The sequence below is a fragment of the Oculina patagonica genome, chromosome 11 (assembly GCF_052425735.1).
Source record: "Oculina patagonica isolate OP01 chromosome 11, crgOcupat, whole genome shotgun sequence".
In the NCBI taxonomy this organism is placed as follows: Eukaryota; Metazoa; Cnidaria; class Anthozoa; order Scleractinia; family Oculinidae; genus Oculina; species Oculina patagonica.
Window position 1 is genome coordinate 17,387,498 of NC_135768.1, and position 25,132 is coordinate 17,412,629.

Below are 25,132 nucleotides of genomic sequence, written 5' to 3' on the forward strand. Positions count from 1 at the left end.
AAGAAAATTGGGCATAAAATTTAGCCGTGTCTTTATCAGATATAAAGACACTCATTAAACAGTACTTTCCTTTGTATTTTCTTAATGAGTTATTAATGAGATTTTGAAACTATATTTGTTTCACCACAGATGTGAAAATGGTCTTTGCGTACAAAAAGCCTGGTTGTGCGATGGTGAGAATGACTGTGGTGATAATTCAGACGAGAAACATTGCCAAAACCACACCTGCAATGAAAACCAGTTCACTTGTAAAAATGGCTTCTGCGTTTCTCGTAGCTACGTATGTGATGACGACCGAGATTGTTCAGACAACTCTGATGAAGACCCGGTGCTGTGTAGAGCAACCGTGGCCCCCTCGTGTCCCGCGGGATCGTTCAGCTGCGGGAACGGGACTTGCCTTCCTAGGAGTAAAGTCTGTGATGGTCGGGAGGATTGTATGAACGGAGCTGATGAATGGCGGTGTAAACCAGACGCATGCCGTCGTCCCGAGGATAACAGATGCTCGCAGATCTGTAACAAGACTTCGACGGGTTACACTTGTTCATGTCGCGCTGGTTTCAAGCTCCAACCCGATGGTTCTTCTTGTGAGGACATTAACGAGTGTGAACGGTACGAGCTTAACAAGTGTAACCACTTCTGTGTCAATCTTAAAGGGCATTACAAGTGTACCTGCGCTAAGGGGTACGAACTTCACGGTTTGAGAACGTGTAAACGCACTGATTCTTCAGTGGAACCATTCCTGGCGTTTTTACTGCGCTACGAGATTAACAAGCTAGCCGTGGATAGTTCCTGGGAGGGCGACATCTTACGCAAAGTTCAAAACGCCGTCGCCATCGATTTTGATTGGTCGGAACAGCGCGTGTATTGGACGGAAGACCGCGCACCACCGCGTTTGAAACGCGCGTTTTTTAACGGCACAGGCGTAGAAGTTATTCTTGAGGCTAGACTTTCCAACGTGGAGGGTCTCGCGGTGGACTGGGTCGGGAGAAATGTTTACCTTGCAGATAGGATTCAGGACAAGATATTTGTGGCGACACTTGAAGGACGTTACATGAAGACGCTGATATCAGAAGGACTTCATGAGCCCAGGGAGGTGGTGGTTGATCCCAGTGATGGTATGTTTTAACACGAGCTCAAAATATTGATTCTCCTTACTGCGACCATACATTTCCTTTAATGTAGATCTGAGATTTTGGTTTTACATTTAGACAATATACTTTTTTGATCATTTCCATTATACATTGTCACTGATAGTACACTCGCCTTGTTGTTGTCCTCTAGAGACGTACTTTCGTAAACGTGGAGATTCTTAATTTTCTTTTAAGTTTTGTGTTTTTGCCGGAATGAAAGAAGGCGTAAAGTTAAAGTAACGCTCGTGGAAATTAAAAAGTATATTTAGCGTTTGAACAGCCTCGTCCCCAGGGTCTTCTCGGCGACGAGTTTTCAAAATACGAGCCGCCATTTTGAAAACTCGTCGCTGAGAAGGCCGTGGGGACGAGGTTGGCGTTTGAACTCAGTGGAACAAGCTACTCGGAAAAAGAACTCTAAGTTTTCTTAAAATGTTTTTGAGCAAAAGCTCAAATAACTACAATATTTGCCTCATTACAATGAAACTCGGTAAAGGTTTCTGTTTTTAGTTTTAACTTAAAAAAAAAAAAAAAAAAATTATAAAAAAATTTTTAATATATTTTTTTTTTTTTTTATAAAAAATTTTTTTTTTTTTTTTTTTTTTATTTTTAACTGTCAGTTGTTGGTGGTGATTGTTAAGAGATTTTACTATCGAAATTAACCGTGTGTTTAGTATGGTTTTGGCTTTTACATGTATTACAACCAATCAATTAAGAACAATGTGTTTTTCGGCCAATAAGAAGAAAAACCAATCGTGATTTGACGTTACGCGTATTCTTCAGCGCTTAGCACCACTTTCGTGTTTTCCCGCGCTTTTTACCGGCCAGTCGGTAATTCCCGCGCTTTGCAGTGGTTACAAGTTTTCCCGCGCTTGGTATTGGTTGTACGTATCTCCGTCGCGTTCTAATTGGTTCATTGCGTATTGATCTGTTTGTTGTGATTGGTCAGCTCGGGCTGTTATTTTAAGTTTAATTCCACAGCAGCCATTAGAAAACCGCTTTATGTTTTCTCCTACAGGCTACCTGTACTACAGCGATTGGGGAAATGTTCCTCACATCGGCAAGTGTGGCCTGGACGGCTCGGGAAGAAAATGGTTCATCAACAGTAAACTTATCGGCTGGCCTAACGGCTTGTCTCTATGTCACATCACCAAAAGGCTATTTTGGGTAGATGCCAAGTTAGACGTGATTGAGTCGTGCGATCGTGACGGCAAAAACCGCGTGCAGCTCACCAAGCTGTACGCTCCACATCCCTTTGCTATCAGCGTGTTTGAGGACTTTGTTTACTGGACGGATTGGATGACGATGGCCATTCACCGTGCGCATAGGCTGACGGGAATGCAGCACTCTATACTGTTGAATTCTTCCCACAGGCTTATGGGATTGCAGGTTAGTGCATTGGTAGTTGTTAGTATAGGCCTTATAACGGTTTTCGACGCCATCTTGACGAGTAGGCAAAGCAGGTAGAAAATGATTATTTGGATCTCTATGGTGCAAAATAAAAAGCCGGCATTTTTTGTGCGCGCATTAATCACGCTTGAAACTATGCACAGTAAGGATTCGCAATCCAAAGACGTCTCACATTCCACCCGCATAAATCCATACTGATAACATAGCTCTACAGAGATCTGTTTAGTGAGTGGACCCGGATTGGGGTGACCCCTGTCTGTGACATGCAGTAGAAAAAAAAGGCACCCGTGCCTTTTTTTGGGGGGGAGGGGAGGGGGAGACAAGGGCTTACTAACGTAGACCTCACAAACGCTCTCTACGACACGCAAAAGCAGTAGATTACTTGAAAGCACGTGGAATTCTTGCACATGCACAGCTACTAATACTGGCGGCCATACGGCAACACTGGTACTCTTTAATTACATTTAATGGGTTGGGACTCTAATCTAAGCCTTAGTACAATTATTTTGGCTTAGGTTCTTAGATAAACTATTAAAATGCTTGTAAACACCATTACGACTCTTAGATTGATCTTCTTTTCCGTTTCATGTTTCAGGTAATTCATCCACTGCGCCAGCCTGCCCTCCCCTCCCCTTGCGCAAACTCCCCCTGTACTGGCCTGTGTTTGCTTAAGCCCGGAGGAGGCTACCGCTGCGCCTGTCCAGACAACTTCCACTTGGCAAATGATGGCAAGACTTGTTTAGACAACTGCAGTAACAGTGACTTCATTTGCGACAACAATCTGTGCATTCCTCGCGTGTGGCGTTGTGATGGGGATGATGACTGTGGTGACGGGTCTGATGAGCCCCCCTCCTGCCCACCAAGGCATTGTTCACCAGGTAACTGTTGAATTAATACTTAAACCGGGGGGAGCATCTCGACTCAGTTGACTGTTGTACTAACACTTATAGCCTGGCCGGGGAAGAGTGATCTTGGCCTCGAATTTCCCTCCTGCTCAATTAAAAATTGCTCATCTGGTAATTTTTAAATTAACATTTTAATTGGGGGGGGGGGGTTTTTTGGGGAAGTCTCACCCCCCCCCCTACCCCCGTCGATTAATACACTGCTTATTGGGTTACTGGTAACTGTTGAATTAACTCTTTAACCGGGGGAGAGTGATTTCATAACATCTGCTATTAGACTGATAACAGGAAACGCTGACTTTTCACAAAACAGTTTTAGGCTTAAAAATCATTCAAAACCTGTTAGAAATACGTGGGTTTTAAAGCATATGACGGAACATGTGAAGTGAAATATATCAATGTTCTTGCAGTTTCAGTTAGGACATTAAACCAATGTCAGTCTTACCAAATCTTAAACATCTTTGTTCCCAATCTTGTTTTCTTTTTCTACTCCTTAGTATTTCGTTTCTTTGAATGATCATTTGAACAGTTGTTTAAGAGCGCAATGAAATGACTTGTAAGTCATCACCTGAAGCTCCTCTGAACTTAAAAGAACGTAAAATAATAGAAGAATTGAATAACTTTGTTGTGTGATTAATTGTAGGGATGTTTCAGTGCGATAACACGACGTGTGTTTCAGTAATCTCAATCTGCAATGGTCACAATGATTGCCTGAACGGCGCCGACGAAGAGTCATGCGCAGTAAGGCAGTGCGCACCTTTTCAGTTCCGGTGTGCAAACCACAAATGCGTGTTTCTACCACAAGTGTGCGACAGAAAAAATGACTGTGGCGATAATTCAGATGAACTTCATTGCAAATTCACCACTTGCGCCGGCGATCGTCATACATGCCCTGGCAGCGGTCGCTGTATTTCTCGCCAGTGGCTTTGTGACGGCGACAATGATTGTGGAGACGAGAGTGATGAATCACCAGAGATCTGCCGCAACCATACGTGTGATGCTGTCACGCGGTTCCAGTGTAACGCGTCACGCAAGTGTATTCCTAAACTGTGGAAGTGTGACGGGGACGCCGATTGTGACGATGGGTCAGACGAATCGTTGGATGTTTGCAAAGGTTAATAAATCCCGTATATTTTTGGCTAATAAGTATTTTTTTTTCTCGGTACACTGTACAGTTTAACCTTTATATGCATACCGCATTTACTCAAATAGGCACCACAACCCTTAGCAACAAAGCCGTTCTTATTTGAAACACTTGAGCTATTGAGCGGCGCTAATTCGAAGAGGCATGTGCCTTTAAACAGCTAGTTAACTATGATGTGGAGCAAGACCAGTTGTTTATCAATTCTCTTAAGCTTGCAATTCTACTGGCCCTCTAGTGTAGCAGTTGCTATTGTTTTGGGGGCTAGGGGCATTGTTCCTGTCGTTTGTTCTATTGTTCTCTCGAAGGGGAGCGAGCCGAGTTCCATGTTTTACGAGTCATGAATCATGAGTCAAGGTGATTTTTACACAAAGTAGGTTATTATCCATTGAACCACGGTTTTTTATATACAAGTAATCTTAAAAGCACTCCACTTTGCTTACGGTTAGTTCTACTCTGGTTTACTTGCGGTTAGTTCCACTCCAGTTTGCTTGTGGTTAGTTCCACTCTCGGTATTGCTTGCGGTTAGTTCCACTCTGGTTTGCTTGCGGTTAGCTTTTATTTGTTACTAAGGGAAGCACTATTTCAAATAAATAACTCTAATTTAAGATTTGACTCATTTGACTCCTAAAAACTTTACTCTTTAGCGAGCCATTCATATGAGAACTTACAAGAGCTGCTACCCGACACAGGGAAACCAGGATGCTTCGTTGTAATGCACTAGCATAATTTCGCAAGTTACCTTGTTCTTTTACAGTAAAATGAAGCAGAAGTGAATGAAAGAGGGAGGGGGAAAAGGAACAATTTTGTAACCGTACTGTCAATTTTGCGTAGTGTTCTACCGTAATGATTCGATTTAGCGCCCGGGGCGCTTATTTACTTTTGGCACCTCAAGGGAGGGCGCTATTCAAGACAGGGCGCATTCGGGACAGGGCGCATTTATTTTGTTGAGAAACAACCAAATATATCTAACAATAAAAGGAACTGAAACAGTAAGAAATTGTTGAAAGCTCAGTAACTTTAAAATATTGTTCATTTTAGCAGTAAATATATAAAGAACTGTACGGTGAACGGTCAGGAGCTTATCTAGTTGACATCAATGACTTCAGTAGGGGCAGTATCCACAATAGGGACACTTTTTAGAATAGGGGGTTATAAGAATGGGGGCGCTAATAAGAATGGGGGCGCTTATTGGAATAGGGGCGCTATTTACAAAAACACATTCGAAGGGGGGCGCTTATTCGGAAGGGGGCGCTTATTGGAAGGAGGGCGCTAAATCGAATCATTACGGTAGGTCCATTCTAATCCCGAGAAAACAGAAAAGTCCAGTTCCAGACCCTTCCTCTTTTTCGAGTGTTTTTGAGACCGCATTTTATACGCTCTAACGTTTTCTACTTTCACAGGACTCCACTGCGATGCTGATATGTTTCAATGTCGCGATAAGCGATGTATTCCACTCGACTGGAGGTGTGACGCCGAAGAAGATTGTAGTGATGGTTCTGATGAAGAAGGATGCCTGCCTCGTACTTGTACCAGCACAGAATTCAGGTAAAACCAGTTGATTTTAGTTTAAGAGCGGTTTGCAGTTGAGTGTTGTGAAACCAAAACCAAAGTAATCGCTCTGGCCAATCACAAAGGACACAGACAATCCAGTGAACCTATCAAAACTCAAACTTGCAAATACATGTTAGCGGCGCGCGGCACGGGAAAACGTGTGCGAGCGAGTCACGAGTGGATTTGATTTCACTTGTGATTGGTTGTCAAAGTGGCACAAGCTTTTACAACTGATCACAAAAGAGAGTAAAGCAAAATCAATGCGACTCAGGATTACTTTTGACTTTTAATTAAAAACCGGGACCGCTTTAACGTAACTTGAGTTTTGTAATTTGAAGTTTAGTAAGCTTTATTAATTTTTGTGATAAGATCTCCGGCGCTATTGTAGGCGATAAATAAATGGGTTTGATGCGAAAGAAACACAAAAATGCCTTACCTATGATAAAAATTGTACAGGAACCCCAGAAAACCCGCCTAACTTTATATCTGTCGCCCCTTCCTTGCTTCTGCCGGTGTCATTGCGTGACGACCTAATATCACGCGACAACCCAACGTCACGACACTTACGGCCGAGATTGCATACAAGTGCATTAGCACGATATATATTTAACAAAGATTTATTTGTCCTCTGATATCTGTTGCAAGATATTCCCTTTTTGAAATCGTTAACGCAAAAAGCACTGAGTGACGTTGTTCTTTTCTATTTTATTTTTAATTTAGGTGTGGCTCTGGGCGTTGTATCAGCAGTGACTGGGTGTGTGATGGCGATGCGGACTGCGAAGATGACTCAGACGAGCGTGACTGTTCAGACCGACCGTGCGGAGAAGAACAGTTCCGCTGTAGTAATGGTGACTGTATTGTGAAGGAATGGAAATGTGATGGTCGACGAGATTGCGATGATGCTTCGGACGAACGAGGTAAAAACAAAAACCTGTTGCCCTTGGCAACACATTTGCGACACCGACTAATCTCGTGTTGCTAAGCAACTGAACGATTTCTCGTGCTGCATGTGACGACGAGATAACGTGATAGCTTTACGAGCGATAGCTTAAGAGACTCTATAAAAAAACGTTTTTTTATAAAAGAAAGAATCGGTAAATCTTCAGGCTCTTCTACAAAATTTGCTTTTAAAAAGTGGACTTGTCACTTTTGTTTTAGTTAGTGTAGTTAAGAAAATCTGTATACACAAGAGTTTTAAAATTGGTTTCAGTGTTAACCAAAAAATCAAACAGGACTTGTTAAGTAAAGCAAAAACTTGCAACCAGTGGCAATTCAAGGGCGGGAATTGCCGCAAAATTCAAAATCATACAACCAATCACAAAGCCCGTTAATGGCGTGATAAACCAAATGAGAACTTGAGGCAAACAACACGCAAGGCGCATTTATAACTTTTGGAAAGCGCGGGAAAACATGTAACCTGTGGGATAAAAGTTGAGTAATTAACGATTGGTTTTAGTTTGTTTGTCCAAGAAAAACACATGGTGCTCTTCTCTTGTAAGCTAAATAGATTTTTAAGAAGTTTGTGACTCAATTAAGAAAATTAACAAAAGACCGGTAAAGGAAAGAAACTGATGTTAAAAACCCCTGCTCTAACTGTTTGTTTTGATCCTACTTCTGCAGGTTGTCCAGCCCGTTACCCAGATGGTCGGTACTGTCCTGCACAGACCTTTACTTGTAACAATACAGTGTGTGTTCATAAGATGTGGGTCTGCGACGGAGATGACGACTGCGGAGATGGTAGCGACGAAGCAACAAAGCTTTGCTGTAAGTGTCTTTTTAGACCGGTAATTTCATGTAAGTGTCGTAAAACCAAAACCAAAGATATCACTCTGGCGAATCACAAAGGCTACAGACAATCCAGTGAGCCAATCAAAAGTCGAAGCAAATACATGTTACCCGTGTAAAGCGCGGGAAAACGTGTGCGAGTGAGTCATGATTGGTTTTGGTTTTACTTCTGATTGGATGAGAAAGTGGCGCGAGTTTTTTTAAACCAATCACTAAGCGTAGTAGTGCAAAACCAAAGCAAGCAAGCCAACGTCAGGAGTTGTGAGCCTTGAAACGCGTATTTTTTTATTTAAAAAAAAAAAAAACAAGACGTACACTAATCACAATACAGTATTTATACGACTTACTTACAATATATACTATTACTACTTACAATAAAAGCGTAATTTTTGCGGGATTGCTGTTTGTAATCCGTCTCCACCTTCTCTTAACATTGATCTGTTTCCGGTTTACCGTTGACGTGTTTTGAGGTTTCCTTCCATTAGGAAGTTAATTTTGTATTTCGTGAAAAAAAGTGATAACATAACTTGACGCAATTTCATTAAAAGTATACTGTGGTGAAATGTTTCTTATCCCGGGTGTTGAGAGGTGTAGTTCAGTGTTGTAGCAGCTCTCGTATGCTTCTAAAGCAGTTGCTATTGTTTTGGTGGCTAGGGACACTGTTCTTGTTGTTTGTTCTATTGTTCTCTCGAAGGGTAGCGAGCCGTTCATATGAGACCTTATCACAGCTGGTACCCGACCCCAATTAAGCTTGTAATTCTACTGGTCCTCTTGTGTAGCAGTTGTTATTGTTTTTGGGGCTAGGGACATTGTTCCTGTTGTTTGTTCTGTTGTTCTCTCGAAGGGTAGCGAGCCATTCATAAGAGACCTTATCACAGCTGGTACCCGACCCCAATTAAGCTTGTAATTCTACTGGTCCTCTTGTGTAGCAGTTGTTATTGTTTTTGGGGCTAGGGACATTGTTCCTGTTTTTGTTCTGTTGTTCTCTCGAAGGGTAGCGAGCCATTCATAAGAGACCTTATCACAGCCGGTACCCGACCCCAATTAGCTTTATTCTACTGGTCCTCTTGTGTAGCAGTTGTTATTTTTTTGGGGCTAGGGACATTGTTCCTGTTGTTTGTTCTGTTGTTCTCTCGAAGGGTAGCGAGCCATTCATAAGAGACCTTATCACAGCTGGTACCCGACCCCAATTGCTTGTAATTCTACTGGTCTCTTGTGTAGCAGTTGTTATTGTTTTTGGGGCTAGGGACATTGTTCCTGTTTTTGTTCTTTGTTCTCTCGAAGGATAGCGAGCCACAAAGAGACCTTATCACAGCTGGTACCGACCCCAATTAAGTGTATCTACTGGCTTCTCGGTAGCAGTTGCATTGTTTTGGTGGCTAGGGACATTGTTCCTGTTGTTTGTTCTGTTGTTCCTCGAAGGATGCGAGCCACAAAGAGACCTTATCACAGCTGGTACCCGACCCCTTAGCTGTAATTCTACTGGTCCTCTTGTGTAGCAGTTGTTATTGTTTTTGGGGCTAGGGGCATTGTTCCTGTTGTTTGTTCTATTTTTCTCTCGAAGCGTAGCGTGCCATGCATAAGAGACCGTGTCACAGCTGGTACCCAACCCCTGGTTGCTTGCTCCTTTATCAACAGTCTGGGTACAGAATTTACCCTAATTTTGGTTACATTTCTTTGCAGCGGCCCACAGTTGTCTTCACACACAGTTTCGTTGCGCAAATAACGTGTGCATTCCCAAATGGCAAGTGTGTGACGGCTTTAATCATTGTGATGACGGATCTGATGAACTGGCCTGCACAGTTACCACTAATGGATGTAACTCAACTCAGTTCAAGTGTGCCAACCGGAAGTGCATTGCTAACGCGTTTGTGTGTGACAGGAAAGATGACTGTGGAGACGCTTCTGACGAGAAGTACTGTGGTGAGTACGGGATATGCTTCGTTTCGTGACTTCCAATTTCGTGACAGTGTAATGTTTTGTCTTCATAATGGAAGAATGTTTTGGATGATGAGATATGCTTGGCAATAGATACATTGTTGCGTGACACTCATGTTCCGTTACGTTTTGATATGCGCTATATGCGACTAATAAGAAATTCAGTAGTGAGAACGATGTCATTGAATAGCTCGTTTCCTTCGCATTGCTGCGTGACGTGACTCGTCACAATAAACCGAACTCACGTTCTGTCACGTAAAGTTACATGAAACTGTAACTGTGTTTTGTTACTTTAGCATGGGAATGCTCCTATGACAAATACCAATAAAACATTCATTTCTGTCAGTTATGTGTATCATGGAGGAATAGTGGACCTAACGTGAAGGTCTGTTTAAAGCCAGTTTCAAAGGATAGTGCAGAATGCAATGAGGACGATCAATTGGCATTAGTTTAAATTTAATGACTATGTATTTAATACATTCAGTATTTGCTTCGTTTTATTTCTAGTACGACGTTGAAATATCGAAGGTTATACTTGCGCTTTTCTATTACAATCGTATCACCATACTATTGTTCATTTGTAAACAGGCTACTTATTTATTATTATTATTTTTTTTTTCTGTTTTGTTTTGTTTGTCTCATTGTTTTGTTGCTAACACTTAGCACTGAAGATGGGGGGGGGTCGTATGAAAAATGGTATGAGGATTAACCATTTAGTTTCAGGAACTGGTGAACTGTCCTTGATTTCGAGCCTGGGCCCGTACGGTAAAAGCCTCAAACGCAGACGTTCTTTTGCTTCGTCGCGCCCATCTTTTCACCGTCCTCTCCTCGTTGGGGAGTAAAGATTGCTGCGAACCAAAATGAACGTCAGCGTAGGCTATAAGGTGAAGTGTAATAATATAAGTAGCGATGACCGATCTTTGTAATGTTAACCACTGCTATTTCTCTCAAGGTGGAAGACACAAATCTTGCGGTGTCACCAACGGTGGATGTGAACAGAACTGTACCGTAGTTGACGGAGGTGTTGTGTGTTTCTGCTGGCACGGTTTCCAACTGTCCATGGACACTCGCAAGTGTGTGGACATAGATGAGTGTCAGACATTCGGTGCGTGCAGTCAGCAGTGTGTGAACACGCGAGGAAGCTTCAAGTGTCTGTGTGACCAGGGCTATGTTAGTGATGGTGTGGACGGGAAAGACTGCAAGGCTGAAGGTATGTTTGTTAGCGATAAGGAAATAGATTACCTTATTACATGGAATTTTCGCGACAGAATTTCGGATTTTGGATTTTAAAAAAAAGAAAATAAATGAAGCGAAAAAAAAATTGGAAAAAAAAAAAAGGGAAAAAAAAAAAAAAAAAATTAATAATAAAAAAAAAAAAACAAAAAAAAAATTTTTTTTATTTTAAAAAAGAAAAAAAAAAAGAAAAAAAAAAAAAAAAAAAAGAGATAAGATATTAGAAACTTATTGCACGCGGCGCAGTGACCTAATGGTTACTGTGATGGGCTTTAGGTTAAGAGATGCAGGTTGGAGTGAGTGCTGACCAGAGTATTTGTGTTTTGTTCTTTGGCAAGACCTTTCTCTGTCACAATGCCTCTCACCACCCTGGTGTATAAATAGATGCCTGCAAATTGTTATGACGACCTCACCAAATGTGAGGGGAGGAGTGGGGGATTATCTGCGATCGATTATCATTCCATCTTGTTTGAAGGTCCAGTACTGTTTCTGTCTGGACTGTTGAAAAATAGAAGGGTTGTGAAAAGTCGAATTCTGTCCTGCGAAAACTAGAGTAAATCGGTGCCCTGGAATACCACTTAATCTTAGAGAGTTGACTTACTATTTCCTTAACTTTTCACCTTTCAGCTCCAAGCTCATAATCTAAACCTCCTTTCTAGTTTTTAGTCATTTATTTTGACTGACGTTCCAAGAACTGGAAAATGACTTTCAGTTTTGATCTTATATGGAATAATGTTTCCCTTGCCTTGTGGTAACTTAGGTGGCTGTTATTCAAGCACAAGTGTACAGTCGAACCTCTACTTTCCGACACCTCCCTATTACGGACTTGGTCCGAATGAGAGCAAAATACATACACACTCCACCTCTGTTATAAGGACATCCACCATATTTGGTTGGGGAGATATTTTTTTTGTTTTTTTTTTTTTTTTTTTTTTTTTTTTTGGTTGAAACGACACGCGCCCCTGTCCTATTGGTGTCAGTATTAAAGGGGTTCCACTGTATATGCAGTTCATGAGTTGCAGTGAAGTTTTTTTTCCTCCAGGAAAAGCTCCATCTCTTCTTTTCCCAACTGGAGGTGACATCAGACATCTGGGATTAGACGGCAATGGTACAGGATCGTACGGAGCTGTAGCTCACAGTCAGGGGTCCCTAGGGGCGCTTGATGTGTGGTGGGAAGAACAGATGGTGTTCTGGACTGACTTGAGGAAAGGCACGATAAAACGGGCAAGAATTGCAGGTAACAAAACCAGTGACCATTAACTCCCCCACTCGGGAGACTTGTTTGCTGTTATGCGCGTAACCCAGGCCTCTATTTTTCCCTATACAAATACGACAACAAAAATCTTAAAGGGGCTTTGTCACAGATTTTTGAACAGCGAAATTGTATATTTGTGTCGTAGGAAACCTAAAAATAATAGTCCATTTTTATTAAAAATTGCTATATTAGTGCACTGAAACTGCTTACAAGCGTGTTTGGCTGCGGATGGCTTGGATCGAAATGAATTTTCAAGTTGTTTCCGCGTCTTCGAAAAAATCGATATTTCTAGCTGTATCTTGATTTTTATCCCATATTTCTTCCTTTAGATGTTTAAAGATATATCTCATTTCAATCCTGAAAGAAATACTACGTTAATTAAGTTGGCCCTTGCCATCAGGTTTCTCGCTATTGTCTAACCTTTGTCTCGCTATATCAAATGAGTTAGGGAGGATAGTCGCTCCCAAGGGCCCGTTCACACATATTGCTGGCTTTTACTGTCACGCCAATGACGCTACTGTCACGCGCTACAAAAAAAATACGCGCTACAAAAAAAATATCCAAAGCTATTGAGTCCAAAAAATCAAGAACATTACAGGTTGTAGAAAATTACTAGATAGTCTACTTTTTCAAGTCTCAGGTCTGTACGGTATTCCGTACTCGAGTTATCCGTTAAAATGTTCCACACAATTAGAAAGCACAGTATGGAAACGCTATGTTGGAGTCCGTGTGAAGGGGCACCACGGCCGCCGGAATCAATTAAACATCTGGCATTCACTTCTGCTATAAAAAGCGGTCAGTTCACCTTCATGAACACTTAAACATTCACATAAACACTTCTCGCAAAACTTCAACTGTTCAGATTGTTAAAAATTACAGGATGAGGCATTTTTAAGTATACGTGACAGCCTTCAAGCGGCCATTTTGATCTCGTGTGGCGTGAAACTACGAAATTAAAAACGCTCTATGTGAAAGACGGCGGATGCTATCGAGCTAAAAACCTTCAACAAGATATACATTAAGGACGTCTAATAACCAGTGTAAGATAAAAACTCAGGGGTATCGTGATTCTGGATAAGAGAATTTTGATGACGTCACGTGAAAACCCAGAATACGTTCGCCTTCAAGGTTCGTGGAAAGAAGTGTGGGGCAAAAACCTGGTGTGTGAAGCTTTCATGCGAAAATTTATTTTGTTTTACACATTTTGGACCTCGTCCATTCTTAAATGTTAAAAAAACGGCTAACCTTTTTCTCATTGGACACGTCTATTTTTCAAAGTAGAGTTTTATCGTCTCATGTTTGTTTTAATCAATTCTTCTGTTCACTTTGCAGACAGAGTAGAGTCAAGCCATAGAATAAAACGGGCCGTCAAACAGGAAATACAGGATCTGCATGTACCAGTTGGAAGAGCAGAAGGCTTAGCTGTAGACTGGTTAAGCGGGAATATCTACTGGACCGACGCTAAGAAGCGCGTCATAGAAGTAGCGTCAAGGGATGGTTACTATAGATACGCACTGTTCTCTGGACGTGTCAACATGCCACTTGCTCTGGTCCTTGATCCACCGGCTGGGTAAGAGGATTAAAGACGTAGAGTGTTTTAATCTGACATGAAATGATGGGTTTGATGATGGGTTTTAAAACTTTACTGCTCTAATAGAGAAGCGCGCTTCTCAGACAACCCTCAGGCAAACGTAAACAAACCGAAATGGTGGACGATTTTCCTTAAACACTTTCTAAAACGGCCGGTGTTCAAACCGAAACTTCGTCTAGATTCCTTCTATTTCTCTCTATTTTTAGACCTCTCGCGCTTCGCTATTAAAACCAGCGACAAAGTTGCCACAAGCAGTCACAGTAGCTATAGACAGCACGTAGTAAACTAACCAGAACTTCAAGACAAAACACGCAACTGGTAAAAATAGCGCGGGAAAACATGCAACCCGTGCAAGGCGCAAAGTATCATGAAACTGGTACAAAGCGCGAGAAAACATCCGACCATTGCAAAATGCGGGAAAACATGAAACTGGTAAAAAGCGCGGGAAACAAATACAAACTGAAGAGTCATGCGCCCGGAGTAAAATAAAATTTTGTTGCTCGAGTGAAGTGCTCACTTAGACTGTTTCAAATCTGTAACTATACATATCTAATGATGCTCCCTTCTACGCGGACCCAGTCCTCTGGTCCGTGCCGGCAAAATAACTATTTCTGTCTGTTCGGCGATGCTACACTGTCAGAAAGACCGTTTATTATTATTACTGTTATTAATATTATTACTAGCATTATTATTACAATTATGCCATTTTGCAGACGGATGTATTGGACCGAAGTTGGTTACCAGCCAGCCATTCAAACAGCACGCATGGAAGGAAGAAACCTCAGTGCTTTGGTACAAAGCAAACTCAAATGGCCAGTTGGCCTAGCACTTGATGCTCCAGCAAAACGACTCTACTGGTGTGACTCAAAGCTAAGGCGTGTAGAATCCGTGACTCTTGACGGGCGTGACAGACACCTTGTGCGACAGTTTGCCGACAGTGACATGCCGACAACGATTGCGTTACACGAGAATTTCTTGTATGTCACTGTACAATCCGGAAAGCTGTGCAGGTTAAACAAGTTTGGCCAAGGTCCGCTGACAGTATTGGCGCACGGGCTCAGGCGGCCTGTTGGATTGGCCGTGTATCAACAGCAGCAGCAATATGTACCCAATGGTAAAGGAAACGTTTCTTTATTACAGCAAATGTATTGTGGCAATTCGGTGTCAATCAACAGTGGTTGCCAAGCAACCTCGCGTGTTCTCATGAGGACGTGCTTTGGTGACTTCGATTGGTGAAAGAGGGTAGTAAGGAGAGGAAAGATCTTTCGCGTCTTAGAGTGAAAGTATTAGCGGAAAATGGACTCTTTGCAGCTAACGATCACATGGCAGGCTTTTAGCCAGGTGGGAGTCCAGGAGTCCTATGGATGGCCACTTTTCAGAGAAAATTAATATGAATAACTGTTTACAGAGGCTTTTTAAGCAAATTTGGAAATCGTAAGGTACCTTTGCACTCATTTATCTGCAGAAAAACACCTTGCATGCTCCTCAGGCCCTCCTATGGGGACAAAGTCTGGCTTTATAAAAATCTTGGATTCCTAGTTTTTAACTCCTGGCTAAAAGCCTGCCACATGGTACAAATTAACCCCTCGCTGGAGAACAAGCATTCCGCTGGGACATTCAAAACAAAGCGACTTCAATCAGTCATGCTTAACTTTCATTTGTTTAGAATGTCCAGAGCGAAGCTTTCCCTCCAACATGGCGGATTTTGTACCATGTGAGCGTTAGCTGCAAATGGCTCATTCGTAGCTTTGCCTTGCCCTCTCCTCGCGCGCTGGCCTTCCTTATATATCCTTCAATTGAGAGAATGTTCACAGGTTTTGTTAGATAGCATTTATTATTGAACCCATGTACTAAATTCGGCTTTTTGCCTTATTTGTATTTCATTTTGCTGATCGTTTTGTGTAAATTATCTTCCTAGACTTGGTAAACAACTGTGCATTTGGGAAGAACAAGTGCTCTCATTTGTGCCTGTCCAATCCTGGGAAACCTGTGTGCGTGTGTCCCACAGGGGACCCAGGCAAATCTGGAGACTGCCAAACGCGTGAGTATTGTTGTCACTTACATTTCTTCCCCTCCACCCGCCCGTTCTTCCGTCCCGATCGAAAAACAGGCGAACGAAAGAAAAGTGGGAAGGCCTCCTATTCATTCTTCCTTTGCTTGCCCGCTTTTTCGATCTTCCCCACTGACCAAGAGCCTGGAACAGGGTACCGCAACCTCTGTAGTCCTTTCTTTCACCCTCCCGTACCACCCCCCCCCCCCCTCACTACTACCCCTGTTTCCTTCCCTTAGTTCTCCCGCTTATAATTGCCAAAAAAAAAACTCGCAATTGTGCAATATAAGCGGCAATAACCACCGCTTGCTCTTATTTTATACATTTTCGTTCTTTTTGTTGCAGCTACCCAGGCCCCACGCCCTCCACCAGTTTGTTGGCTTGGATTGTGTGGAAAGGGAACTTGTGTCAACATCAGGAACAACGCCACTTGTTTGTGAGTTGTACTTTTTTGTTTGTTTGTTATGTTGATCGGCATAGAAAAATACTACTTGCCTAATGTTATATTTTATGCCAGCTCGACCCAATCGCTCAATGTTCTTTCCTTGAGTGTGAAGTTGGAGAGTGAGCAGTTATAGATTTTTTAGGCCTAACAAGACATAAGTTGACCTAAATCAACGGCTAAGTAAGCAAAGTGAAATGGAAACTATCTGTTACAATAAGTGTTTCTTGCTTAGTTAAGAATCTTTGAAAACTAAACTGAGTTACTAAGTGATGTATTAAACACTATACGCCCTCAATCCGGCAATTTGCTTTGCGTTTATTTATTCTTTCTATTTCTAGTTGTCCTAAAGGATTCACAGGCATGCGCTGTGAAACACCTATTGAGCCTACAAACAAGCCAGCGGTATGTACACTGAAATGCCTCAATGGTGGGACATGTGTCTTCCAGGATGGTAAACAGAAGTGCAAGTAAGTTGCACGCTTAGATAAATAACAAAGAAATAATTAATATTCCACTTGGAAGATAAGGTCTTCTACAAGTACCGGATAAACAGTGAAATGAAAGATAGCTTGCCAGTAACGAAGCAACAAAAGCCCAAGCATTGGCGTTCAAATGGGATTCGAGTCCATGACTTATCCGATGATCTGTAGTTGAGCCGAAGATGTCATTTACTTTGAGTCTCTTTTCATGGCAATTGAGCTCATTTCGGATCCGTTATTGAGACGATGAACTGTTGTGTTAACTCAAGATTCAGTTGTTGCGTAATGGCCTGGTTAGTCTGTTGCGTTTGAGTTGTATTTAGTTGTTGCGTTACAATGGTGTTATTTTGCCTAATAGCAGGATTTAGTTGTTGCGTTACTGGCTGGATAAACTGTTACGTTGGAGCAGAATTTAGTCGTTGTGTTACAATGGTATACGTTTGCGTTACAGCAGTATTTAGTTGTTATGTTACAACAACAGAACAGAATCCAATAGACCATTTTAAATTTGTCTTCTCAGTGGAGGTAACCTTGTTTTGATACAGACTTCACTGTTTTTGTTGTATTAGTCAAGTTGTTTTGATGCTAACTAGTTTGCATTTACATGAGAAAAGCAGAAAGGTTTGGATCAATGCAAGGTCACCTCCAGCCTCGCTACCATTCAAAGGCCAGTTGCTTAGCAGACAACTGTAAAATGACCTATTGTTGCGTTGTTACCATTAGTACAATATAAAACTCTAGCATTTCTTGGGTTACTGACTGAAAGGGAATTGTTGCGTTACGAAGTGTTTCACCATTTTGTAATTTAGTTGTTGCGTTACTACTGCATAAATCGTTGCGTTACGGTAATATATAGTCGTTGCGTTACTTTCCTTTGCTCAGCTGCCTACCTCGAACAATGGGTGAAGTGTGTGAAGTGACATGTGCGTTGTTCAGCTGTAGCCATGGTGGAACTTGTATTGTACAAGACGGCAAGTTTGCCTGCAAGTAAGTATCTTGCGTCCGTTATTTTTCATTCATAGAACATTACCTCAAATATATTTTGTTTGGTCAGCTCTTCATCTTCGAAAACAAAATACCTCAAGTAAAATCCCCTGTTCTTATATTGCAAAGCATTACTTTATCCGCCGTGAAAAGGTCTGTTTTCGCATGCTCAATAGATCTTTATACCGATTCGGCGGCAGCCTAGCTAGTGGCTCTATCGAGTTGATCTCCCCTCTCCACATCGAAACACATTGTTTACCGAACCATTTTGTCCGCTCTCCCGTGAAGAGCTCAGTTGTTAACTGAGATATTTGCCAAGCTCCCAAGCACAGGCAAACAAGCGCCCGATAGCCATAAAACCTATCGTTACACATTCATCGGCGAGAGAAGGTAAGATGTATTTCTTTGCCACATACAGCACTTGTATCACATTGTTTTCGTTCACTTCTCGCTGTACATGCATTGTATGCCTGACTGCAAGGACGAGGGAGTGATTGAAATGTTAAACATTTCCAACACTCCCTCGTACTCGCAGTCAGGCAAGTCATCCGAGTCCGATGTAAATTACAATAAAATATTGAATAAAGGATAAATACATGAGGTACAAACAAGTATTAAAAGGCAGGCAGAGTGCGAACACTTCCCTGAAGAAAAGACTGCACACTTAATCATAACACGTAATCAAAGGTATACAGAGAAAAATACAAAAAGTATATATCGGAAAAATCTGTACTGAAGCTAGCTTACTGTTAATAATTACTGACCCACAAAAATCCTATTGTTCTTTCTCTGCAATATATCGAATACAGTAGAACTCCGGTAACTCGAACTCGGATAACTCGAACAACCCCGCTAACTCGAACTAACTTCCATTTCCCTTGGATTTGAACTCACTTTTTAGTCATTTTTACTCGAACTCGGATAACTCGAAAACCCCGCTAACTCGAACTAAATTTCATTTCCCTTGAACAAAATTTGGGTCAAATTTACCCCGATAACTCGAATTATGGTTCTTGCAGCTCGCCACGTATGCCCAATGATATCTTATAGCTCTTCATGTCGTGTAATCGGATTTAAACACTAAAACGAATACTACAGCAATTTGATTTTAATTAGAAATAGATTCATTCAGTCATTTTCCACTCTTATCATAAAAATGTATGATCGTGTGAGAGTTTCTGACGAGATCAGTTTAATTTTCACTGTACTGTGTACTGAAGTGCTGAAAAATAGATAAACTATCAATTATTAACTTGGCAAATTGAATATTCAATCGACCCCGATAACTCGAAACCCCGCTAACTCGAACTATTTTTCGTTTCCCTTCAGAGTTCGAGTTATCGGGGTTCAACCGTATTGCAGTCATGAACCAAAACATCAGTGTGGAAGCGACTGAAATCGTTGATATGATGCAGAGAGAGAAAAATAGGGTTTTAGGAGGGTCAATAATTATAATAGATAATTACTGAGGCTCACAGCATTATTGGATATATTGCAGGCAGCTTCGGCCTCAGTAAAATGCCGTCCGCGTACGGTACATATGTAAAATATCAGTTACTAGAAAAAAACAGACTACGCACCAAAAAGTAGAGTACATCTCATGCTAAAAGACCTGTGCAACCGCCTGATACGAAAACCCAAAAACCCAGTGGGAAAAATGGAAACGTATTCCCGGACCAAATGCAGGCACACAAACCTCCGGGGGCTAGAGGTAAAAAAACAGCCTAGAAGTACTCATATAAATTGCAGGATAAGCATTCAGCAGCAAAAAAACACGGCGAGTCCTAAAAACAAAATTTTGAAAAACAGAGATGAATAAATAACATCTGCCGAAGCTTATACAAGTAAACAACAAAAACAAAAACTCAATTAGCGCCATAACGGCGCACATGCGTTCCATGCCAATACAAAATTATACATTCTGTCACTGCCAATAATTTCTGCCGAATACAAATACATTTATTCCTACACTTTCATTTGTTAAAGGGACTATGTCACGTATTTTACCAGAGTTTTGAACAGCCAAAATTTATATTTGTGTCGCAGGAAACTTAAAAATAATACCCTATTCTTACTAATTTTCGCGAGTACTAATTTTCGCGATTTTCGCGATTTCAAAATAATCGCGAAATTTTATACGCGCGAAAAAAACATTGCGCGAAATTGCAACACGCGAAAATTAATACCATATTATATATCAAAAGTTAATAAAAATTCTAAATGTTTGAAACTCCAACTTTCTATACTTGAAAATATTTTGCCGTCTTACTTTCGACTGCACCCTTCTTCTGATAACTGTTTTCGTGAGCTTGTAAATCAGCCAAAACCTCTTAAGCGCAGTCACCAAAGTTTCTGTTTGCAGATTCCTTGTAGTTACACTGAGCCAGTTCTTTGTATATTTCCCGTAGTTCCTTAGTCTTTGACGACTGATCAATAAAACACTGACAAAATCGCGAAATTTAATACACTTTTGGTGTACTTTTTCTTGCAATCGCGAAAATTGATACTCGCGAAATTCGGCCTCCGACTTTTCGCGAAATTAAGTACGCGCGAAAATTAGTAAGAATTAGGTAGTCCATTTTTATTAAAAATTGCTATATTAGAGCACTGAAACTGTTAACGAGCATCTTTGGCTGCGGATGGCTCGGATGGGAACGGATTGCAACATGAAAAAGTTAGACTAACGTTTTTAAGTTGTTTCCGCGCGTCATCAAAAAAATTGATACTTATAGCCGTAAGTTTATTTCTATCCGCAAGTTAAGGTTATATCTTCCTTTAGATGTTCAAAGATAATGTTTTTCTTATTGGTTTAGTTGCCTACCACTAATTTCAGAACAGTTTAGACCAAAAATCTGCCAATCGCCGTGACATAGCTCCTTTAAGCATACAAGCATGATTCAAAACTAATAACGAAGCACATATTTATCCTCAGATGAATTACATCTTGATGACAGCAACAACTGCACCATAGGCTCTCCTTGGATCCCGCGAACTTAACCCATGCACATTTCTCTGCATAGCTACTTAATATGGAATTTATTCGGTTTGAATCTTAGAGGTATCTTTAGCGGAAGAACCATTAAGCGCACGAAAGGATACGTCTTTTTGTAGTGTTTGTTCAGGCTACACTTTTAGCCGTTACGAAACAAGATCACGAAACCTTCAGTCACTTTAACAGTGGTTGTATAGCTGCATGGCGCTCAGAAGTGAGATTTCACTGCCTTTCTTTCTTTTCCAGATGTCGAAAAGGATACATGTACATTGGAAACAAAACTTGTGCATTAGACCCGTGCTATGAAGAGAATCGAGATGGAAAGTTATGCGGTGATCTGGACTGTGTTGTCACAAATGACACCAACCAAGCAATGTGCCGGTAAGTTAGTGTCACGCAGAAAAAAGAGTCCGCTTGCTCAGTCTGAATCCTGTATAACAAACGTGAAAAAATCTTTTTCAAGCTGCGCCATATGCGCAATGACGAGAGCGCTCGCTTCCAACCATTGTGACCCGGGTTCAATAACCGTATCCGACGTCATATGTGGGTTGAGTTTGTTGTTGGTTCTCGTCCTTGCTCAGAGGGTCTTTCTCCGGGTTGTCCGGTTTCCTCCCTGCCCAAAAACGAACACTCTAGATTCCAATAGACCTCTTTAGCTACGTATGTAAATTGCCCATTTCAGATCATGTGATGCTCTCCAGAGAATTGTTCCTTTGTAAATCTGGAAATTATTCATTCATTTTCATCATCGGGAACAGTGGACGAAGGGCCACTTTGTGGAAATGCCACTGTAATTTCCCATTTATTTATTTTTTAAATTAATTTAGTTTTTCGGTATAACTCAGTATGTTTGTGTCATTTTAGATGTTCAGATGGAAAGTTGGCGAAATCCTGCAAGAAACCTGAAGTTATGGGAAGAGTGGGTAGTGATGGTAAGGTCTTACCTGCTTAATAATAACGTTAAATACTTTTCTTAGCTTGTCGTTGTTGTGAATGTTTAGTAGTAACTTGTGAATAGATTTTCATTGAGTAAATCGGCAAAGCTGGCAAGGCCAAATGGAGCGAGGGATCTAGCTAGTGAAGCAGCAAAGCAAATACAGTAAAAACCCGCGAGTAAGAACCTAACATTTAAGAACCTGTTAGGCTAAAATTTGCAAATTAGATAACATTTTAATAAGAACCTATTTAGCCTAAATTTTGGAAACAGGTTCTTAATTTCTAAAATTGATAAAAAATACTTTTGGGAAAATATATGATTATTGCTTCATTTTGACGTAAACACTATGTGGTATGCATATTTTATACAAGAAAAAGGCCGAATACCACTAAAATCTCTATAACAACATTGCATTTTTTTCTTCAGAAATTAAGAACCTAAATTTGTGCTAAAAACCCTTTATTTTATTTTATTTTTTTTTATTTATTATTTGTTTTTGCAATTAAAATTTTATTTAGAAACATACATTACAATCTCTCCTTACTGATCGTGCTAAATTACTTACAGTCCTTACTTACACTACAATATATTACATTGTCTTTTGAAATAGACAATGCAAGTCACTTAGTCTATAATTGGAATATTATCAGGCTGTGCTACTAGTAGTTATTTAATAAATATTTTCCGAGGTTAAAGTTTTCAGTTTTAATATTTTCGAGGTTTCGAGAAGGAGCTAGTCTCTTCCTGTATTGGTTCTAATTAATAAATATTTTCAAGCTTATATTTAACGAGTAATTTCTCAATAAACTCAGTTGAGTTTACTAAAAACCCTTTATGTAAGAACCTGTTTAGCCTAACCTGAAAAACAATAGGTTCTTACTCGCGGGTTTTTACTGTAACATAAATAACACGCTACTTTTTTTATTATTTTTTTGTGTGTGTCTGTGCTGAGTTTTGTCTTTCTTAACAGTGACGCCGCGGATTGTCGTACCAGTGGTGATGGTCGCGCTGCTGTTGATCGCTGTTCTCATTCTGTGTTACTGCCGCCGACGTGGCACGTAAGTTTTCACCTGACAATAGAAACAGTACCACATAAAAGTACTGCTCGATAGCTTTTGTATGAATGATCGCACACTGGGGTTTCATCCACAGGCTTAAAAGTTAGATCCACCTTGTACAGCATAATAAACAGTACCACGTGAAAGTACTGCTCAATAGCTTTCATTGAAATGGTCACACACTAGGGTTTTCCACAAACTTACAAGATGGAACCACCCTGTACAGCAAAATAAACTACCACATGAAAGAACTGTTCAATAAAGTTCAATTAAATGGTCACACACTAGTTGGTATACAAACGTTCAAACCGCCACCTTTAAATTTTACTAACGGCTGGCCCTTGCTACATTTGAACAAACTAACTTTTACTTTGTTTCATACAAAGCACGAAGAAAGCTGAATATAGTGGCATGACGGTGCAAGTTGGAAATCCATCTTTTCTTTATGAAGAAATGCTCGACGACTATGAAGATCCCCATATTGATCCTGAGTTGAACAGCTTACGAGAAGAAAAGGTAACTGTGAGTTAGTAAGCAACCCCTCCACAACAGCACCCCTCCCCTACTCCCTAACTCTTGCTTGTGGGGGGAGGGGGTCTTCTGGTATCCCACATCCCTCCCCTACTCCCTATTTCTCGCTTGTGGGGGATCCTCTGGTATCCCACACTCCTCCCCTACTCCCTGTTCTTGCTTGTAAAGGCGGGGGGTCCTCCGGTATTCCACATCCCTCCCCTACTCTATAACTTTCGCTTGTGGGTGGGGGTTCCTCTGGTATCCCAAACCCTACCCTACTCTCTAACTCTCGCTTGTGGGGCCCTTTGGTATCCTGCACCCCTCCCCAACTCCCTGCTCTCACTTGTGAGGGGGAAGGGGTCTTCTGATATCCCTCACCCCTTCCCTCCCCTCTAACTCTTACTTGTAGGTGGGGGTGAAGTCCTTTGGTATCCCCCACTTTTCCCCTACTCTGTAACTCTCACTTATGAGGGGATTTCTTGGTAAGCTTCAAAGGCCGGTGTGCTGGCAAGTTTTCTTCACGTTACGAAAAAAATAATGATATCTTTTCAATATTTTTTCTTTCAGGCTACAACCTTCTCAAACCCTGTCTACGAATCTGTTTACCGCTCAGAAACCAGTTTGGGCTCGGAGGTGTTCCGCGATAAAGACCCGCCAAAAGTGGAGTACCGTAGGAGCAAAGCGGACTTTTCAAACCCCGTATACGAAGCCCTATTGGCGCACAATGGGTCGCGGAAGTCTGGGACGGGGACCGTGTTCTGGGGAAGTTCTGAGAATATGAACGGCGATGCTTCTGGGAATCAAGAGACAAACTGCTGACCATAAAAGCTTATGAATGTCACGTGTCGCCTTGATTGGACCACGCCCATAATTTATAAACACCATCCCGAGAAGAATTTAAAGATGCAAGTCTCGGGGAAGAGACTATATCCCAAGCTAAAGTGAAGCAACGGCACTGTTTCAGGAAGAACTGTTTGCGCACAAGAAGTTTGGAGATTTCTCGCTTCGTTTGGAGCAAAGTTGGCTCAAATTTGACATGTTTCTTCTAGAAATTGAATCTAACATTTATACTTGCTATGCGCTGTTTTGTATTAATGTAATCAGATGTTAGTCTGAATCCAGTTATTTATTCACCTAGTCGCAAGTTGCTATGCAACGGTTATTTTAAATTGTTCTACACAAGCCCAGGCATTCGTCGCGAGCGCTTATGGGATCGCTTTAAAAAAACGCGCTAAAATCAAACAAACTGGCGCCCAGTTTCCTCGAAATTTCTGTAGAAAACGTAAATCTTGGACAGTAATTTAACAACGAAACGTTGAGAGTGCCAAGTCTTAAAAAGTCAGGATTTTTTTTTTAATTTAAGACTGGAAAAGGCTAAAGGCCTTTTGAATATAAAGCTTGGTGTAAAACCTAAACAACTTGGAAAAGTAATCGTACAATGCAAATTTGGTGGGCCAACTCGCCTTTTAGGCACATTATGTAGCGTTATTGCATGTAACCAGGTTTCTGATGTAACTTATTGCCAAGATCTTATTGGAGTCACTGGAAGGCTCACAGCCACTCATCAGCAAAGTTCGTACTCGGAGATTCCTGAAAAAAATTGAGTACTTTCCGAAGTTGTCGCGAATATATTATACAATGCTGCCAAGAAACGCATCTCGCATCATTCGAGGAAACCAAAATCAGCATTGCCTGGTTTGACCGCAATAATTAAGTTATATTATTTAGTTATATAATG

At 41.1% G+C, this 25,132-nt stretch overlaps 1 protein-coding gene across 1 annotated transcript in view; it reads left to right on the forward strand.

Moving 5' to 3' along the window:
• LOC144630293 (low-density lipoprotein receptor-related protein 2-like) overlaps positions 1-24,763 on the forward strand; it is an 85,013-nt gene extending 60,250 nt beyond the window's left edge. Inside the window, exons 41-61 of the mRNA XM_078488623.1 lie at positions 130-1,115; positions 2,146-2,516; positions 3,133-3,415; positions 4,083-4,553; positions 5,984-6,128; positions 6,855-7,051; positions 7,755-7,898; positions 9,603-9,842; positions 10,810-11,067; positions 12,133-12,327; positions 13,678-13,915; positions 14,650-15,050; positions 15,855-15,977; positions 16,332-16,422; positions 16,770-16,898; positions 17,793-17,897; positions 21,133-21,267; positions 21,751-21,818; positions 22,794-22,881; positions 23,268-23,397; positions 23,962-24,763. Coding sequence (XP_078344749.1) covers positions 130-1,115; positions 2,146-2,516; positions 3,133-3,415; positions 4,083-4,553; positions 5,984-6,128; positions 6,855-7,051; positions 7,755-7,898; positions 9,603-9,842; positions 10,810-11,067; positions 12,133-12,327; positions 13,678-13,915; positions 14,650-15,050; positions 15,855-15,977; positions 16,332-16,422; positions 16,770-16,898; positions 17,793-17,897; positions 21,133-21,267; positions 21,751-21,818; positions 22,794-22,881; positions 23,268-23,397; positions 23,962-24,213 — 5,050 coding nt within the window. The 3' untranslated portion in view covers positions 24,214-24,763. The remainder of the gene's footprint in view (positions 1-129; positions 1,116-2,145; positions 2,517-3,132; positions 3,416-4,082; positions 4,554-5,983; positions 6,129-6,854; positions 7,052-7,754; positions 7,899-9,602; positions 9,843-10,809; positions 11,068-12,132; positions 12,328-13,677; positions 13,916-14,649; positions 15,051-15,854; positions 15,978-16,331; positions 16,423-16,769; positions 16,899-17,792; positions 17,898-21,132; positions 21,268-21,750; positions 21,819-22,793; positions 22,882-23,267; positions 23,398-23,961) is intronic.
• Positions 24,764-25,132: the final 369 nt, after the last annotated feature.